The sequence below is a fragment of the Vitis vinifera genome, chromosome 14 (genome assembly GCF_030704535.1).
Source record: "Vitis vinifera cultivar Pinot Noir 40024 chromosome 14, ASM3070453v1".
NCBI lineage: Eukaryota > Viridiplantae > Streptophyta > Magnoliopsida > Vitales > Vitaceae > Vitis > Vitis vinifera.
This window is the reverse complement of record NC_081818.1, coordinates 6,616,600-6,637,511: the sequence shown is the minus strand read 5'-3', so window position 1 is coordinate 6,637,511 and position 20,912 is coordinate 6,616,600. Positions and strand designations below refer to the sequence as shown.

Genomic DNA, 20,912 nt, shown 5'->3' with positions numbered 1-20,912 from the left:
GAGCATTGAATGAAGGATGGGCTTTTGGAAGTATTTAAGAGAAGAGTGATTGTGAGAGAACGGTTTGAGAAATGGGGTCCATAAACTATGTTCATTTCCATTCACTATCTCTAACATTTAATTCACTAAATAATTCTTACTTGCCAAACACACCCAAGAAAAAAAAAAATGAAGAGATTGAGGGGGGGAGTGACCCACAAATCAGACACCACCACCCCCTCTCACTCTCTCTCTCTCTCTCTCTCTCTCTCTCTCTAAATTCTCTCTCTCTAGAAAATGTCCATATATGGCTTGGATGGATTTTGATTGGTTGGCCAAATTTTGGGCAAAGGTTTTTGCTTTATTTTTGCCTTTATTTTACAGGCTATTTTAGTCTCCCATACATTGCAGGAGCGGCGCGTGTAGAACACGCTCCAATTAATTAAAGGTAAGACGAGAGGTTTTTCAACTTTTAAGTTGAAAGTGGGATGAACGCGCTCTCGATGACGCGTGAGAAAAGGAGGCTTATGTAAAGACAGAGAATATTATTGTGATTTTTTATGAATTAATATTTTTTGTTCTTACTTTATGGACGTGAGTGACGTGAGTCGTGGCCATCACGTGCGCTTGTTGAAGTTTGGTGGCACGCGTTACGGCCCAAATTCGGCCTATTTTTGGGAAATATATTTATTGTACCTAAAACAGCCCATCATATAGTTCTTCCTTTTCCCTTACTCAAAAAAATAATAATAATAATTTTTGAAAAAAAAACACTAGGGTTTATTTCATTGAACTCCCGATATTTTGGTTAAATACACTTAATCCTCATTGGTTCGAGATTTCATCAAATATCTTTTTTACCATTCTCATTTTATATTTTCACCCACATTCCTTCTAATTCAAAATAAATATGATATTTAACGAATATTCAAACTAATAAAGGTTATTTTTATTTAACTAAAATCTCAAGAAAGAGGCAAATCAAATTAATCCAAAAAATTAAGGCAAAAATATATTTTTATACACTCATATAAAAATAATTACAAAATAAGAATACTGTAAAAATAATTCAAGTTTCATGCATTCACGCATCAAAAGTAATACCTAAAATGGTTAGACGAAGTCTTATACCATTAAAAGGTAGTACCTAAATAGTAAAAAATACTATATTTGATCAAAACATATATAAAATGCTTGAAATTTATATTTTATAAGCTTGATTTCTTATTTTATGATTATTTTCATAAAAGTGTATAAAAACACACTTTTCAAAACGTAAGAAAACACACTTTTCAAAAACTAAGGTATATGGAATTAATTATTCATTAAGATCAAGTCAAAAAAAAAAAATCATCTTAGATAACAGGGACAAAAATGTAAATGTGTGGGTGTGACTATTAGACTAATAAAATTCCTAGTCCACAATTATTAAAGTAGGGAATGACCCATATCCCGCGTTCATCGGACAACAAATATTTTAAATATATATATATATATATTTAATGGATTTTTAACATATTCTTTTTCACAAATCATTTGAGGGTAAATGTGCCTCTTTAATATTTTATTTGTTGCATTTGTCTTCTCATGCCTTGTCCTTCTCTAACATAGTAACATGCTTTAGCTTATTCTCTAAGCAAATTGCACCAATTTATTATCACTTTCCTATGCACTTTTGTTGTTTTTTTTCCTTTTTTATATTTTAAATTATTTTATGTGACTTATAAAAATCACCTTTATACTTTTATAGTGTATTAACTTTTAATATTTTATTTCATAATATGATTTTTATTTTATAAGCTCTTAAATAATTATTTTGTTTAATGACTCGTGGAAACTGATGATGGAAACTTAAATTGCCGTTAGGTTTGGTACGCGGTAGGAATTCAGGTTGAGTTCGGTACAAGTTGGAATTAGGTATATTAATATCTTGAATTTGGCACAGGTTAACCTAACAATTCACCAAAGTTATAGTATTACGAATCGATCAGAAATGGTATCTAAGGTTGTAACTTGGGTTGGTCAATCGTGCCTGATTGGATGTTTGAGTTGACATGACCAATGTTTGAACAAATTACAGAAATACCAATTCGGAGTATTAGGAATAACATAGGTTGAAGGTTTGATCTATCTACCTAAACATGAACTTACACATTATTTATTGATTTATAACCATATTATATATTGTTTTATTTAAAAATATATAAAAATGATAAGAGAGAACTATAATTGTTCTTAATTTTAATTATATTAGATTAATGAATTTATTATTTACTTTAATTATTAAAGTATCTTTAATGGTTGAAGTCTTAATTTATAAATAATTGTTAATGTTAAATTAGTAACTAATAATTTATTCTATGAATTTTGATATTTAGGTTGAGTTTGGTTTAGAAAATGTTTTATAGTTTTTATTTTTTAAAAATAATTTTCATTTTTCTATGTTTTAAAAAAAAAAAATACATTTGGTTAAAAAAAAAATGGTGAAATTTGTTTTTATAAAATGAAAAAGAGCAAACCTTGTTTGATACTAATTTTTTTTTGGATGAAAAATAATGAAAATAATCAAATTGCATTTGTTGATTATTCTTTTTTTTCTTTAATTTTCTTTTCCCATAAATATTAGTTATTTTAATAGTATAATAAAAAAAATACTATAATTAATAGAAAAAATTGATCGATTGATTGTATTTGTTTATTTGGTATCGATTTTTCTTACATGAAAAATAATTAAATAACTAAATTATATCTATTCATTATTCTTTTTTTATTTATTTTCTCTATTAATTATTATAATAGTGTAATATAAAATTTTAATATATCTATAATTAACAAATGAATTATGGAATTGTGCACATTTTGATCCATTGAAATAAATTACTTTCTATGATATACTTTTCTTAAGAAAAATTTGAAAATACCAAATTAGTGTTTCAATTTTTCCATTTTCTGAATTTAATTTTACAGAAAATAGAAATAAATATCCAACCATATTCTCAAAGAAACATGCTAAACAAATCAGGACTTAATTTTTTAATTACTAAAGAAAGTTAATATTTATCCTTAATTTAAATATTAGTATTTATCTATTTATTGTTAGTTTGAATTAAAGTATAAGTCTATTATTAGTTTAAAGTTATAATATAAGATAGAGTTTGAATTAAAGTAGAACTCAAATGTTATTTGTATATAAATATTCGGTCATGCCATATTTTTTCTATCTTATTCTTTCTTTATATGGTATTAGAACTTTCATACTCATCCTTTTCCCTAGCATGAATGAGGATGACCTGTGCTTTATCTTCTACACCTTACCCACTCCTTATTGATTCTCTTCTTTTTTCTCTTTTTTGTTTTAACAAAGTTTCTTCATGGGATTGTCGGAGGCTATGCCATTTCTCACTACCTTTCCCCCTTCTCCCTTTGCATCCATCCCTCATCTTTGTGCTTGAAAAAAAAATGGTGATCATCGAAGTTATCTTTTATCCTTTGTTGATCATCTCTCTTACATTAATTCAAATGGTCATCCCTTTCCAACAATTGATACTTTCTTTATGGCTATGCAAAATCTTTTCTTTGTTAGCATATTCCTTTTTTAAATATTCCTCATCAATTCTTCTCACAACAACCTCTTTTTCCATGATTAAATTATTTCTTTTCCAATTTAAATGTTTCATTCTAGTAGCCCAAGGATTCTTCTAAGTGAGTTTTGATGATAACAAATAATGGTTAGCATACTAATGAATTAAAATCGAGATGAGTTTTAGGTAGTAATCAAGAAAATCAAGTGAGAAATTAACTTAATCATCAAAGGATTCAAGGAAAGCAAGATCAAGTGTGCATGAAAACTAACTCAATGTAAGATGAATACTTTGGTGTACTTAGGACTTTAACATATGCATGCATCATTTTTTATACTCGGTTCAAGCTTTAAAGTTCATATTTTATCAAACTTGAGTATATCTTTTAAAACCTTAGGCAAATTTATTTTATCTTGACCTACTAAGGTACCTTAAGGTGTTGACTAGGTGTTAGAAGGGTTTTAGAATGAAATGTATAAGTTTTTACTTGAGTTTTGTTCAACTGGTAGACAAAACGTTTGATTGTCCTTTCTTGGTTGAACATTAGTTAAGGGGTGCACAAAATTTTATCTCTTTTCCAAAAGAGTTGCTTCTTGGTCAAGAAAAATGCTTTCCCAAGCAACGGGTACCCCATTCCAGGTCAAGATTTGGTTGAACCTTAACAGTCACTTATAGAGTATTAAATGTCCAACGACTGGTTATGTCTATCGGTGCATTTTTTGGTGTTCGAGGTTCCAAACCTATAAATAAAGAATTTTTAGTTATTTATTATAACGAGAACACTTGCACTTAATTTTCTACCTACTTGTTTCTCTCTTTGAAAACTTTCATCTCTTTTTGGCGCATTAAAATCTCTTACTTGCAAATATTTCCTAGTGCACTCTTGTTGTTCATCCTAGTTTCTTTGTACTTCTTCATTAATTGTGCTAAGTTGAGTAACTCTCATTTATTGAAGTAACGATTAAGTGTTAAAGTTTTAAGTTAGGGATAAACTTGAAGAGTGGTTTGTAGCGCTCATTGGATCTGATGAATCCAATTGTAAGAACTTGAAAGCTTTGTTGGAAGCTTTACATTAGTGGAACCCTCACACTAAAAGATCTTGGAGAGAGTGGACGAAGGTGAGAATTGTCAACCCACTATAAACCCCGTGTTTGCAATCGTTCTAATTCTTATCTCTTTATATTTATTGTTATTTTATTTGTTGATTAAGAGTAGCTTTGGAAAAATCTTTTAAACCCAAATCTCCTCCCCTTTCTTAGGTGTTTTAGCATAATTAAATTAGCCTTTATTTTACGCATTCTCTAGTTTAGTTCAACTTTTAAATTACTGGCATGTCTAGTTTTTGCTTCAAATCTTCATCCTCATCAATCCCTTTTCAGAACCTTTTATAATAATCTTTTCCCATAGCAACCCATGCTTTATCTTCTACACCTTGTCCACTTCTTATTGGTCTTCTTCCTTCTCATCTTTCCTGCTTTGACAAATTTTCTTCATAGGATCGTCGGAGCTTATGTCATTTCTTGTTGCCTCTCCTTCTTTTCTCTAGATTCAACCCTCATCTTTGTGCTTGAAAAATATGAAAATTATCGACGTTATCTCTTATCAAAATCATCTTTGTGCTTGGATTCTTATTTTATGATTATTTTCATACAAGTGTATCAAAACACACTTTTCAAAAACTATGGTATGTGGAATTAATTATTCATTAATATTAAGGGAAAAAAAATTAACTTAGATAATGGGGACAAAAATGTAAATGTGTGGGTGTGACTATTAGACTAATAAAATTCCTAGTCCACAATTATTAAAGTAGGGAATGACCCATATCCTGCATTCATCGGACAACAAATATTTTATATATATATATATATATATATATATATATATATATATATATATATTTAATGGATTTTTAACATCTTTTTCACAAATCATTTGAGGGTAAATATGCCTCTTTAATATTTTATTTGTTGCATTTGTCTTCTCATGCCTTGTCCTTCTCTAACATAGTAACATGCTTTGACTTATTCTCTAAGCAAATTGCACCAATTTATTATCACTTTCCTGTGCACTTTTGTTGTTTTTTTTTCTTTTTTTATATTTTAAATTATTTTATGTGACTTATAAAAATCACCTTTATACTTTTATAGTGTATTAACTTTTAATATTTTATTTCATAATATGATTTTTATTTTATACGGTCTTAAATAATTATTTTGTTTAATGACTCGTGGAAACTGATGATGGAAACTTAATTACCGTTAGGTTTGGTACGTGGTAGGAATTCAGGTTGAGTTCGGTACAAGTTGGAATTAGGTATATTAATATCTTGAATTTGGTGCAGGTTAACCTAACAATTCACCAAAGTTATAGTATTACGAATCAATCTGAAATGTTATTTAAGGTTGTAACTTGGGTGGGCCAATCACGCTTACCTAGATGTTCGAGTTGACATGGCCAATGTTTGAACAAATTACAGAAATACCAATTTGAAGTATTAGGAATAACATAGGTTGAAGGTTTGATCTATCTACCTAAACATGAACTTACACATTATTTATTGATTTATAACCATAGTATATATTGTTTTATTTAAAAATATATAAAAATGATAAGAGAGAACTATAATTGTTCTTAATTTTAATTATATTAGATTAATAAATTTATTATTTACTTTAATTATTAAAGTATCTTTAATGGTTGAAGTCTTAATTTATAAATAATTGTTAATGTTAAATTAGTAACTAATAATTTATTCTATGAATTTTGATATTTAGGTTGAGTTTGGTTTAGAAAATGTTTTATAGTTTTTATTTTTTTAAAATAATTTTCATTTTTCTATGTTTAAAAAAAAAAAAAATACATTTGGTTAAAAAAAATGGTGAAATTTGTTTTTATAAAATGAAAAAGAGCAAACCTTGTTTGATACTAATTTTTTTTGGATGAAAAATAATGAAAATAATCAAATTGCATTGGTTGATTATTCTTTTTTTTTCTTTAATTTTCTTTTCCCATAAATATTAGTTATTTTGATAGTATACTAAAAAAGATACTATAATTAACAGAAAAAATTGATCATTGACTGTATTTGTTTATTTGGTATCGATTTTTCTTACATGAAAAATAATTAAATAACTAAATTATATCTATTCATTATTCTTTTTTTATTTATTTTCTCTATTAATTATTATAATAGTGTAATATAAAATTTTAATATATCTATAATTAACAAATGAATTGTGGAATTGTGCACATTTTGATCCATTGAAATAAATTACTTTCTATAATATACTTTTCTTAAGAAAAATTTGAAAATACCAAATTAGTGTTTCAATTTTTCCATTTTCTGAATTTAATTTTACAGAAAATAGAAATAAATATCCAACCATATTCTCAAAGAAACATGCTAAACAAATCAGGACTTAATTTTTTAATTACTAAAGAAAGTTAATATTTATCCTTAATTTAAATATTAGTATTTATCTGTTTATTGTTAGTTTGAATTAGAGTATAAGTCTATTATTAGTTTAAAGTTATAATATAAGATAGAGTTTGAATTAAAGTAGAACTCAAATGTTATTTGTATATAAATATTCGGTCATGCCATATTTTTTCTATCTTATTCTTTCTTTATATGGTATTAGAACTTTCATACTCATCCTTTCCCCTAGCATGAATGAGGGTGACCTGTGCTTTATCTTCTACACCTCACCCACTCCTTATTGATTATCTTCTTTTTTCTCTTTTTTGTTTTAACAAAGTTTCTTCATGGGATTGTCGGAGGCTATGCCATTTCTCACTACCTTTCCCCCTTCTCCCTTTGCATCCATCCCTCATCTTTGTGCTTGAAAAAAAAATGGTGATCATCGAAGTTATCTTTTATCCTTTGTTGATCATCTCTCTTACATTAATTCAAATGGTCATCCCTTTCCAACAATTGATACTTTCTTTATGGCTATGCAAAATCTTTTCTTTGTTAGCATATTCCTTTTTTAAATATTCCTCATCAATTCTTCTCACAACAACCTCTTTTTCCATGATTAAATTATCTCTTTTCCAATTTAAATGTTTCATTCTAGTAGCCCAAGGATTCTTCTAAGTGAGTTTTGATGATAACAAATAATGGTTAGCATACTAATGAATTAAAATCGAGATGAGTTTTAGGTAGTAATCAAGAAAATCAAGTGAGAAATTAACTTAATCATCAAAGGATTCAAGGAAAGCAAGATCAAGTGTGCATGAAAACTAACTCAATGTAAGATGAATACTTTGGTGTACTAAGGATTTTAACATATGCATGCATCATTTTTTATACTCGGTTCAAGGTTTAAAGTTCATATTTTATCAAACTCGAGTATATCTTCTAAAACCTTAGGCAAATTTATTTTATCTTGACCTACTAAGGTACCTTAAGGTGACGACTAGGTGTTAGAAGGGTTTTAGAATGAAATCTATAGGTTTTTACTTGAATTTTGTTCAACTGGTTGACAAAACGTTTGATTGCCCTTTCTTGGTCGAGCATTAGTTAGGGGGTGCACAAAATTTTCTCTTTCTTCCAACAGAGTTGCTTCCTGGTCAAGAAAAATGATTTCCCAAGCAACGGGTACCCCATTCCAAGTCGAGATTTGGTTGAACCCTAACAGTCACCTATAGAGTATTAAATGTCCAATGACTAGTTAATCACTCGATCGAGCTCGATCAAAAAATGCCTATTGGTGTATTTTTTGGTGTTTGAGGTTCCAAAACTATAAATAAAGAATTCTTATTTATTTATTATGATGAGAACACTTGCACTTAATTTTCTACCTACTTGTTTCTCTATTTGAAATCTTTCATCTCTTTTTGGCGCATTAAAATATGTTGCTTGCAAATATTTCCTAACGCACTCTTGTTGCTCATCTTAGTTTCTTTGTACTTGTTCATTAATTGTGCTAAGTTAAATGACTTAAACTCTCATTTATTGAAGTAAGGATGAAGTGTTAAAGTTTTAAGTTAGGAATAAACTTGAAGAGTGGTTTGTAGCTCTCATTGGAGTTGATGAATCCAATTGTAAGAACTTGAAAGCTTTGTTGGAAGCTTTACATTAGTGGAACCCTCACTCTAAAGGATCTTGGAGAGAGTGGATAAAGGTGAGAATTGTCAAACCACTATAAACCCCATGTTTGCAATCTTTCTAATTCTTATCTCTTTATATTTATTGTTCTTTTATTTATTGATTAAGAGTAGCTTTGGAAAAAAGTTTTTAAACCCAAATCTCCTCTCCTTTCTTAGGTGTTTTAGCATAATTAAATTAGCCTTTGTTTCACGCATTCTCTAGTTTAGTTCAACTTTTAAATTATCGGTTTGTCTAGTTTTTGCTTCAAATCTTCATCGTCATCAATCCCATTTTCAGAGCCTTTTATACTCATTTTTTCCCATAGCATGGGTGACCCATGCTTTATCTTCTACACCTTGTCCACTCCTTATTGCTCTTCTTCCTTCTCATCTTTCCTGCTTTGACAAATTTTCTTCATGGGATTGTCAGAGCCTATGTCATTTATTGTTGCCACTCCCTCTTCTCTCTACATTCAACCCTTGTCTTTGTGCTTGAAAAATATCATAATTATCGAGGTTATCTCTTATTCTTGGTTGATCACCTCTCTTGCATTAATCCAAATTGTCATCTCTTTCCATTGATTGATACTTTCTTTGAGGCTATGCAAAATCTTTTCTTTATTAGCATAATCCATTTTTAGATATTCATCATCAATTCTTCTCACAATAATCTCTTTTTTCATTATTAAATTCTCTTTTTCTCGATTGAAATATTCCATTCTCTAGTTCAGTTCAACTTCTAAATTACTAGTCTGATTGGTTTTTTTTTTTTTTTTCAAATGTTCATTCTCAATCAAATGTTCAGTTTTTTTTTTTGTCACCATCCAACCTTTCATATTCAAATTTCCAGTGTCTAATGTTTTCCACTTTTATAAACTTTACCATTAATCTCTATTTTATTTTCTTTTAGGATCAATGCGATTTCCCAAAAAAAAAAAAAAAAAAAAAAAACGTCATAGATTCGCTTTATTTACGTCGCATTATCCTTTACTAAGACTTTCAACAATTTTTCTTTAAGCAAAAAGATAAGTTAATTTTCATACATAGATAGTTGTCATAAGGCCTCCATCTTCTCCTCTCTTAGACCCAAGACTCTCTCATCTTTATCTTTCACCATCTTCTCCAATTCTTCAACCCTCTTCTCGAGTTGGGTCATGGCCTTCATCAGATTTGACTTCTCACCTTTCAATTGCATGTATTAGGTTATTGTTTGTCCATTTGAACCACTTCCTCAAATATGACAGTTCCTTTGGAGATTTTGGAAATGCACTTAAGAAAGATCTCATTGCTCTTGCATAACCTTTTGGCCACTAATATCACTACAAGAAATCATATGTTTGGACACAATTTTTTTGTCATAAACAAAATTTCATCTTAACTTATGCTAGGAAAAGCTAATGTCCGGATAAAAAACCTCCCATTGTTATAGAAAGAGAGCAAGGTTTATATAGACTACCTTGAGTACAAAAATATGATAAAGTGAATTTTAAAATTTTATATTTTTGACTTATTCTTTATATTTTTTAGAAAATAAATATTTTTATTCTTAAATAATTTTATCATAAAATTATCTTCTTTTAAATAAAAATATATCTTTTAAAACAAATGGGATAAATTTTTAATCAAATAAGTAAATAAAAAAAATTTAAATAGGTAGTCAAAGTGTTTTTTTTTCACTACAAATAGTAATATGTATATAAAATAATTTTTATTATTATTTTATTATTATTATTTTTGTATATCTTTTTTTTTCTTTTATTATTGATAAAAATTATAGGTTTTTAAGTACATTTAGTAACATATTTTTAACATTAAATTACACCCAAAAATAGTAAGTGAATTTTAAAATTTTATCTTTTTTATTCCATGTTTATCCTTTATATAAAATAAATATTTTTATTTTAAAATTTCTCTTCTTATAAATAAAAAAGACACATTTTGAAACAAAAACAGATAAAATTTTTATCTATAATTTATCAATTGATAAAAAATTATAAATAGGTTGTCAATTCACTATAAATGGTAATAAAAAAATACTTAAATTAATATCATAATAGTTATATCCAACTTTGGACAAGTTTTATTTTCAAAATTATATGCATCCAAAATATGGTAATAATTTTCATACTTTCCAAACTTATATTTAAAAATAAACTACCAAACTTCGGTAATCTTGTACATATAAATATGATATTAATTTCCAACAAGGTTTTTTGTTTTTTTTTTTTCGGAATAAAATACTACCATAATGCAAACACTCCAAATATGAAAAAAAAAACTTCTCATACATGAAAAGTCTTTTTTTTTTTTTTTTCACTAGTAATGGACATCTTTTTTACTAATACATTTTCAATTCTAAGAAATTATATCATGTTTAATTGAGGAAAATACTTACAATTCAAAAAGAAGATATTCAAGAGGATACTACTTCTCTCACTAATTTGAAAATAATGCACAAAGTATTAGGCTATGTTTGGTTCCTAAAAAATTTAAGGGAAAATGTAAGAGAAAGAAAATGCAAAGGAAAAGTAGAAAAAAAGAAAAAGTGAAGAAAAATAAAAAATAGATTAAAAGTCCATAAATTATTTTTATTTGGTATTTTTAACTCATTTTATTTATTTTAACTTATTGATATAAAAATTAAATAATTTAAAAATATATAAATTTTTAAATAATTTTAATTATGTTTGATTTTTTTTAATATTTTTCATAAGATAACCAAATATGAAAAAATAATTTTCTTTTACATTTTTTTTTCTTTAGTATTTTCCGGAACCAAACACAACCTCAGGAAAATGATCAAACTATATAATGAAAATTTGTATATAAATGTTCATTACCATCATCAACGAGAATGTTATGCAATATTTTCTGTATCTTGCCTTTTTTCTATATTAATCTCTATAAAATAATCATTTTATTTGATAATAGAAGAAATCCATGGTAACCAATAAGAACCCGTATTGTCCATAGACTTTGCATGGGTTTGACGTAGGCTTATTGATGGATAGGTTTGGGTTGTTCTTAGCTTGAACCCCCTAAACAAGAAGCCTAGGAGGTGGGTAGAGCTAGAATCGCAAATTTAAAGTTGTGGTTTTAATACATGTTGAAAAACCGTGTTTTCAAATTGCGATTTCTAATTTGTATCATAACGATATATATGGTGTTTAGTTGCACCATAACATTTTCCAAAAGAATGTAGGATAAGATCGATGACAAAGATTTTCCGAAACAAGGTCACTATTTTTTGTTTGCGAGTGTGAAAACTTTTCTGATTGTTTTCAATCGTCCGTGCTAAATTTGGAGGGCTAAAGAAGAAGACAAGAGTGGTTGTGGAGACAGAGGGGAAGGAGGAGCGGAGAAGGGAGATGGGCGTGCAGTCTCTGTTCATAAATGCATGGATTAGAGAGGCGCAAGAGGCTTCAAGGTTGGTGGAGAACTTAGAGATCAAAATCGAAAACAACCCACAGCAAGCACTTGGAGACACTGCTCGATCCAATCTTTTCGACCTTGGAATCAAGCTTGATCGACTTGAATCTCTTCTTCACAACCCACCTTCCAAACCCATCTTGTAAGTCTCTCTCCATCTCTCTACTCAATACTCATACTCTTGTGTGGTTACATCTTTGTTTTCTCACTTGGGTCTTTGCGGAATCAATTGGGCATTGCCTCTAAGTTTGTTTGTTATTGCGTTGTAGATTGGTTTCTTTGTCTTTTTCAATGAATACATGAGTGTTGGGTTTTGATGAAACAGAACTTTTTCCCCTTCTCTATGAATACTTCAAGTGTTGTTTTCCTTGGATGAACTCTATAATGAATTTATGGATCAATTCATGTTTTATACCATCTGATATGTTGAGTTTATGATTTTTCTTTTTCTTCTTGACCTCTCCTGTAAATTTATGGCCGGTGAAATAGAGCAAGATTCAAAATTCATAGTTGGGCTGATTTAGTTTTGGGTGCATAGAACAACCTCAGTCCATCAGAAGTGTTACAAGCAATTGAGAGAGTTCCATGATTTGCAGAAAGTCTTTTGAGGCTCATTTTGAGTGACACTTTGCCATTTAATTGGCCTTTGAGTAGTTCATGTCTTGTTAGAAGTCTTCAATTTGTCAGTGCTTTACATTTTCAAGTCCAAACAGATCTTATGAGTATGATTTTTCCTTTATGTTGAGTAGGCTGGTTTAGAGGTGATTTCTAGAGCTATTAGGGTTTTGTCAAGCCCGTTCATGGCATTTCTAAAAAAATCATACTGAATTGGACCTTTGACAGATGCTTGACTAGGCCACCCTGCAACTTGGGCAGGTTAGAAGGTTGACCATTGCCAAACCCATCTGTCAATATGTCTAACCCACGCCTTACCTAACCTGAGGTCTTGTTGGGAATTATCTATCCATGCCAAGCTTATGGGCAACTTGGGTTGCCATGGTTGCCATGAGTTCTCTTAGCGTATTAAATAAAACAATTATTTTAGTCTATGCCACATAAATCATATAAATGACTAAAAACTAAATGTCTCAGAGCCACCGTAAAATATATTTATTAGTTGTTAGTTTAATATAAACGACAACCCATAAACTCAAATTTCAACATTCTACAGTACTGTAACAATTAAACGGGAATGATAAACTCATCAGTTTAAGATAATTTAAAAGTGAACGGAAATGATAAACTCATTAGTTTAAGATAATTTAAAAGTCAGAAATGTTAGATTATTCCTTCTAATTTTTGTGCTTCAAATAAAATAATAGATAATATAATTAAAATAAATAATAAATAACTAATAATGTGTAGGTTTTAGTTTTGGCAAGCTATGTGAACCTTTAACCTATTTCAACTTTAATATTTTCTAGAATAATTGGGTTGATATTTTTCTAATCCAGGCCTGACCCTAACCCGTTCAAACCTTGCTCACACCAACCAAAACCATGGGTTGGATGACCTTGTGATATCTTACATCGGATAGGGAAAGAAATTCCTAATATTATATATGTATAAACTCCTCTTAACAATGTAAATGTATTTTAAAGTCGTGAAGACCCATGAAACATAAAACTGTCAATATTTATATGAGAGGAAGCGAGTTATTTTAAATAGTATTAGAGTCAATCTCTAAGCCTTGTGTGGGGCTCTATCTATTCCACTTTAAAAGGAGAGTTTGTTTGTTTAGTCCCACAATTTCGTGGGATACTAAGAAAATTGTCTCTGTAGGGGAGATAATTGTGATGTCCTATAAAGGATATGAGAAAAAAGTTTTTGACACTATATATATGTATGAGTTTCTCTCAACTATGTAGACACGTTTTAAGGTCATGAGAGCCTCATTGAACCCAAAACGGATAATATTTACATGGTAAAGAGTAGGTTGCTACAAATAATATAAAAGTTGATCCCCAACCCTTATATGAGCCTTTGTTTTGTTTGTTCCAATAATGAATAGCTATTTATTTAACCCTGCAATCTTATGGGACACAATGAGGACATCGTGTCTGTGTGGGAGGTGATTGTGATGTTCCACATTGGATCAAATAGGGGAAGAAGTTTTTGACATAATATATGTATTAGTTTTTTTTCACTATGTAGACACATTTTAAAACAATGAGAGTCCATCAAGTCTAAAAAGAACAATATCTACATGAAAAAAAGCAGGTTGTTACAAATGATATCAAACTAAATTCCTGACTTGGTGTGGGAGGTTGTTTGACCTTGCAAAGGATGTTTGTTCGTTTGAACTCGTTCTCTTATGGGACACGACAAGGACATCATGTTTGCATAAGGGGTGATTGTGATATCTCACGTTAGATAGGGGAAAAAGTTTTTGACACTGTATGTGTATGAATTTTTCTTGTCGACGTGAAGGCCCATTGGGCATAGAGCGAACAATAAGGGAGTAGGTTGTTATATACCAAACCATAATGCACCCTAGGTTTGAACAAAACCAGCCTCTTCTTCCTTCAAATTTAACAAAACAGAAACTTGACAACTTATTGTTTCAACAAATTGATGAGGCTTACCCTTTTTATGGCAAATTCTATTTTCAGAATTATTGCAAGGGGTATAGTGTTAGATACTGTGTCCATCATAAACGGTATTGTCTATGCTTTGTGTCCTATGTCCTATGGTAATATGCAATATCTCTTAGGCCTTTTGACAAAATGTACTCAATTGAAGGATATCTAGGTCTTTCAAAAGAAATAATAGATAGATTTGCATCACAACCTTGAAATTGAGCAATTTTTTTACTAAGTAGTATAGGTATTGTTTTCCATTACATGGCTACACAAACTACATTTAAGATTTGAATTGTTGACTGATCCAAGCTCAGTCTGACTAAAAAAGTTGATAGCAAGCAACTTTTGGTTCAGCAATCAATAGGTGTTATAACTCCAATAAATAGGTGTCCCTTTTTTATTATAATTTCATTTGAATGGTTATGAATTTAAGACCTTTTTATCAGTTTTGTTTGTGTTTAATCAGCTCAAGGACCATGGGAAGTTATGAAGCCTTGTCTACTGTTTTTCTCCTCGGCCTTATTATTTTCTTTGCCTTCTCATTGGAGCACAAATCTCCAATTCTTAGGACTAGCATCTTGGCAATCCATTTTTCATTCTTTCCATCTCTTTGTAAAATCACATGCCAGTTATGGAAACCTAATTCTTGCTCTGCATGCTAAGGGAGAGTGTGATCTGAGTTCAGGAGCACTGATTAGTATGGTATGGAGAGATTATGGTATGGATGCAATCCGTGGGCTCGTGATCATGTCACAAATCTGGGATGTTCCTGATTATAACCAATCCACTTTAGCAATATGCTCAATCATCCTTTTGTCCTAAAATCTTTCTGAACGTGCACATCAACATATTACAGATTATCATTAGTGAATCATCATAGCTAAAAGTCCTTATGCAGCCACATGAAGGAACAATAATCCATTAAATTTGTAATTCTTTTGCTTCTTAAGTAATGTGTAGATTATTGCTGGAGTGGATTTACAGAACTGATCGAGATTTGGATTTTCGATGGAAAATGCTATCAAATATCCAGCTAAGAACAAGAATGGTGTTTCAGAGTCTGTATGCATTGCCATCCAAAGAAAGGTATGGCTATTGTCATCTCATTTTCCCTCTTAGGAGGCAGCTGAGCCATTATCGAATAGTGTACACATTGAAGCATGACCTATGCGGGTGATCTATTGCTAATGGATTTTGTAATGCTTTTACTTTCTGTGTAGCTATCAGCAAAAACAGGGTTTTTCTGCACACCACCATTCCTCACAAAAATTGAAAAAACCACTCCCTTAATCAGTGTCTCTCTCATGTTGCCAAGTTTCCGATGTTCTTGAATTAATAGAAACACTAACATAATTTAAATTATCTTGTTCTTAGAATCAACATGCTCCCATTCAATGAACTACCATTGTATTCATTTTTCTATTTCCCTTGTAGTGCTTGTCCATTTCCATGATCTTACTGAACTCTGAAGCATCTCAAGAGGACACTTTGTAGTGGCATATAGTTCTAGGTGTTGATGCCTCGCGCTCCTGGTGTTCCACGTAGTTGCCAAATGGATGGATGCGCGACCTCAACCAATATAGGTTCTTGACTCAGTCGCTATACCTGCAAAAGACGTCCGGACAGGGTGTCCAGACGCACCCTCCGATGGTTTTGTCAGCCATGGTTGGAGAGAGATAATCAGTTGGCTTTTTACTAGGTATCGCAAGCTTACCTTCCTCTCTGTGTGAAGGTATATATATATAGTTCCAAGAGCACTGTTCCTCTCATTAATGGTGGAGAGATATTTTATGTTGTCATGATGACATTAGGTGGCAGCAGAGCCATCATCACCCTACGGGCGGCTGACAGGGATCGTGGTAGGTGATGCGGCTGTCAGAGATCGTGGGAAGTGATCATGTGGAATGATCGTAGGAGGTGACTTATTGTCACTTCATTCTGTCCTCTCACCCTGTAGGTGGCGAAACGTGGGCCATGGCTGGTTGTTGTGATAACGTGTGAGACTTGCTTACTTCAGTCAATGATCCGGACCATTGTATCCGGATGACATATGTTGATCATCCGGATGTATTGTGTAAGCCGTCCGGATGATACGTTTATAAGTGTCGTTTGATCTTCCTTGAGGTAGTCCGGAAAAGCGTGCCATGTGTGCTTTATAGGAAGATTCGGATGAGGGTGACTCGGATGACAATGCGTGCCATATGTCACTGTAAGATGCGTGCCACGTGTTCTCGGAGGGAGGGGTCCCTACACTAGGGTCGCACCTGCTTGTTTTGTTTGGGTGTCTTATCTTTAATATATGCATCTTATTTGTGAGGAGCATTAGGGGATGACTTGGTTGAATTGTAATAAGCTGTTAAGCTCTAATTAGACATTCCATATCTTGTATTTTATATCTTCTTACTGAATTCATGGTTGTTCATCAAAACCACTTAGAAGATTATTGGATTGATGAGAATATACTTAGAACCATTGTCAAAATACAACTTGCACATCCTTATATGACACCTTCATTAGGGTTCATCTCTTCGATTTGCTAGGGTGACATTTTTATTGCTATGGGCTTATTACTTTGCTGCCATGTCTATTTCTTATACAGGTCAGGAAACTTAGCTACTGGGGATGCCAAAGAAACCTCTGCAACGGACATTGGTTATTACCAAGGTACAACTTTAAAATCTTGTATGAGACAAACAAAAAATTATTGTACTGGAAAAGTTGGAGCTTGAGATGAGTTTGGTTTGGGGCCTGATATTCAACTGCTTACCGAGCACCCTCACTGTTACATCCTGGAGGCCAGACCTGAAACTGACTCTTTTGGTTAAAAAGCTAACCTGTCGTCCCCGCTTTATTAATCAGTGATAGAACATTTCATCAACTTTCCTATGGTGGATTGAGGAGAGTAACCTCGAATCAACTTGTTTGTATAATCCAAGGGATTTTGCTTGCCTGGATTTGTTCCATATTGGAAGATAGCAAACTTGAACCATTCATTTCAAGTGGGTTGTTGGGCTGCCAAGTGAGATTTCTATCTCCCAAGGAATTGCCTTGTTTTAGTCAACCTTCCACTCTTCTATATGTTATTGAACGAAACTTCAAATTATCAAAACCAATGCCCCACAGCCATTCTTTTACCTTTGTTTCTATTTCTCTCTGCTTAATAACAATAGTGGAAAATGAAATTGTAAAACTAGGACAACTGGAATTCCCTGGAAAATCACCACTTTGATTAAAATGAGACCATGAACAAGCAAGGGCTAAAATGAAAGAGCTAGGGTGGCAGCAAGAGTCTCTCACAAACTCAAGTTCAAGACCGATCCACTTGATTTAATCCACTAGAAAGGACTAAAAGATTAGTTAGTTGGAGGTGACTAAACTGCAATTCATCTTTTTTGCCTTTTCCTTTTACTTGTCTTCTTTGTGATGCAGATCATACAAAGGTTACATTCTCCCAAGAAGACCTGGAGCTGCTGATGCCTCTTATTGTAAGTTGCCATAGCTAATCATTAAAGGACAGTGTTCTTGAAATTTTCAGCATCAGCATTTTGTGAACTTCCCTGACTGTTATTTCTCCTGCTTAATGACAGACAGATGATGCAACCCGCAGTCAATTGCAGGTACTCCCATTTTGAGCAAACTGTTTTGCATGTTTCTTCTTTATTGTTTTCCTTTCTTTTCTTTTGCTTACATATTCATGTTTATGTTTTTCTGCAGATCACGTTATCCAATTCTTTCGCATCACAAAATTTGCACTGGAGGATTTGCCGGGTGATTCTTGTAATTTTAGGAGGGGGGGCTGTGTTTCTCCTTGTCTTGGTTATCATCACTGCAGTTGTATAGTCTATCTGCTCATCTCAATGATTCCATGTTGAGATTTCATAAGTATGAAGCAGCATTTGATTGGTTCTTCACATCTGAAGCTATGGAAGAAATTAGACAGAGCTGTTAGTTCATACATCTTTTCAATACTTGGTGTTTTAGCAAAGAGGATCTGGAGTACTATTCAATTTATTTATAGTTTTATATACATGAAATCTTTGACTTGAAGCTTGTCTTTGTTGTCTTTCTCACTTTCATGTGGATAGTGCAAAATATAAACTCTCAATGGCAGGCGTAATCTTGAAGGAAGTCCTTTAGGACATGTTCAGGTGAAATATTTTGGAAGAATGACTACCTTTTGGACTTGGTATTTTTTAGCCTTGTGGAAGCTTTTAGATATGTTTGTGTTGGATCGGATATGGACGACGATCTCATTTGAAAACCAATTGGTGTCCAATAAAGATAGGTCAAACCTTTGATGGCATACAACATCACACCCCACAAGCCTATTCTCAGAGCCATCACTTGGGTGAGGGTCCTTGGGCTTAAGAATGGTATTGTTGCAGACCAACAGTGTATTGGCATTTTTCTATTTCAATGACACTAAGCTGATCTCCACCTATCTTTGATTGGCAAAACAGGTGTTAGCTGCACAGTTCTCATCCTGAACCTATACCAATTCTGTCATTATACTCACAAGTGGTGGACCAGAGAGGCACAGAGAAGAAACCAAAGGCAAGTAAAAGCTATAAAATGATATAAATGTGAGGACACTGTGGGCATTTGAGAGGAGAAATGAAAGAGCTCAGGAATCTTGGAAAACGACTGATAAAAGAGTTGGCTCCTCCTGCAAGGAAAAAAGGGGGTGAAAAGACTTGGCACCAAAATAAAATTTTGTTTTTTCATTATCTTTGGCCTGTAGAAGAGTGGAAAAATGTGTTAGAAAATAGTAATATCTAATGCACCCTTGTCTAAGCAAACCAACAGTTCCCCACCCCAACCCCCCCACCCCCCTCCCTCTATTTCATTCCTTCCTTTCACCTACCATGAAGCACACCCATTTCTCCAAATGAGGTGGCTTCAATCCCTCTTCTCCCCATTGAGGAAGCTCTGGTTTCGCCTGCACTCCACTCAAAAAAAGAGTATGCCCTCCACATTCAATCTTTTAACATTCTGGTTTTACTGTTTCCATAGTTATTTCATTTTTTTTCGCCTTCTAGCAAATCACACACTAGCATTAGCCAGTTTCTTCACATTTCTGCATTATTAACATACGATTCCCCCCCTCTTCTTCTTCTTTGCTGTTGGTTGTTCATGCAAATTATTAGCTTACTCTCTTTCACACACATTTATAGCAGTGTTATGATCCAATAGTCTCCCCTAAAGTTCTGAAAAACATCGGTTAAAAACCCGGCATTAAACTCCATCATCTCTTTAATCTGGAGCTCTATATATATATATATATATATATGTATGCTGAACTTTGAGCCAATATCTTGTTGCTGCTTCACTGCTCCAGGGGTTTTCATATGCCCATATCATAGAAATGAATCCACTGAATCCCATGAATGCCTCATGCATCTATTTCACTGTAATCTGTTCATCTCTCCGTCCACATTCAGTTCAGCCATTCCATTCTTGAGGTTGATTATTTACACTCCTTTTGGTTAACTGCAAATCATCTTTCTTTGGTGCCTTTTTTCAGGTAGAGGGATATACATACTGTACGAGGATGTGAAGTCCTGCCAGTATGAAGATGTCCAGATTCTATGGTCCATACTGGTGGAGTCCAATGCACCAACCTTGCCATCAAAGCAATGAAGGCTGCTCTCAGCCAATTCTACCATGTACATGTAAATTATAGGCCCTGTGTCTGTTTTAGAAGGTTTTGTTCTTGCCATGTTGTGAAGGAAGTTGAGTTGCTTTGTCTATTTTTGGGCAGTTGGGGTGGCAGTTGGCTCTTTTTCAAGTGTGTAAAGAACCCTTTTTGGGGTTATGTAAATGCATAATTATTACGGAATTGATGGGAGAACTTGATGATGTTTTTCACTAGAGATTGATTCTAGAAGCCACAAGGAAAGTAGCTCATATTTCATAATCGATGATTTATGATCAACAATAGTATGTACCTTGTAACTATGACCTTATGTGAAGCAACTTATCATTTGAGGGGAGAAGTTTTTAAGTAGAAACTTCTCGACTAGATTTTGTTGTTGAAACAAAAAAGTTGATTAGAGATTTCATTTACTCGTAGAGGAATTATAGGGTATTGATTAGGTACCTGTCAAACTTGTAATTTCTATCGTTGAAAGATATAACGAAATTAAAGTATGGGATCAAAGTAATAAGAGATAAGTTGGATATAAAGTAATGAAATCAAAGTATATACATTTGGTAGACGTTTTCACGATGAGACCATTGAAAAACA

General features: G+C 31.9%; 1 protein-coding gene across 6 annotated transcripts; it reads left to right on the top strand.

Annotated features, from left to right (window-relative positions):
* The first annotated feature begins 11,763 nt into the window (after positions 1 to 11,763).
* Positions 11,764 to 20,538, top strand: LOC104881413 (uncharacterized). Of its 6 annotated transcripts, none has more exons than XM_010661613.3 (7): positions 11,764 to 12,225; positions 15,626 to 15,751; positions 17,265 to 17,317; positions 18,095 to 18,150; positions 18,253 to 18,282; positions 18,380 to 19,626; positions 20,190 to 20,538. In XM_010661613.3, exons 1-6 carry the CDS (start codon positions 12,023 to 12,025, stop codon positions 18,503 to 18,505), a joined length of 594 nt encoding a protein of 197 aa, XP_010659915.1. In that variant the 5' UTR covers positions 11,764 to 12,022; the 3' UTR covers positions 18,506 to 19,626; positions 20,190 to 20,538. The 6 variants fall into 6 exon arrangements, with proteins under 6 accessions (XP_010659915.1, XP_010659914.1, XP_059598597.1 ...); XM_010661612.3 differs by having other exon boundaries at positions 11,767 to 12,225; positions 17,265 to 17,329; XM_059742614.1 differs by having other exon boundaries at positions 11,768 to 12,225; positions 15,650 to 15,751.
* The last annotated feature ends 374 nt before the right edge of the window (positions 20,539 to 20,912 follow it).

Excerpts from the sequence above, each read along its gene's own strand:
- LOC104881413 (XM_010661612.3), top strand. The coding sequence starts at position 12,023 with ATGGGCGTGCAGTCTCTGTTCATAAATGCATGGATTAGAGAGGCGCAA. Across the intron at positions 15,752-17,264 it reads GCATTGCCATCCAAAGAAAG|GTCAGGAAACTTAGCTACTG; the intron begins GTATGGCTATTG and ends TTTCTTATACAG. Across the intron at positions 18,283-18,379 it reads CAACCCGCAGTCAATTGCAG|ATCACGTTATCCAATTCTTT; the intron begins GTACTCCCATTT and ends GTTTTTCTGCAG.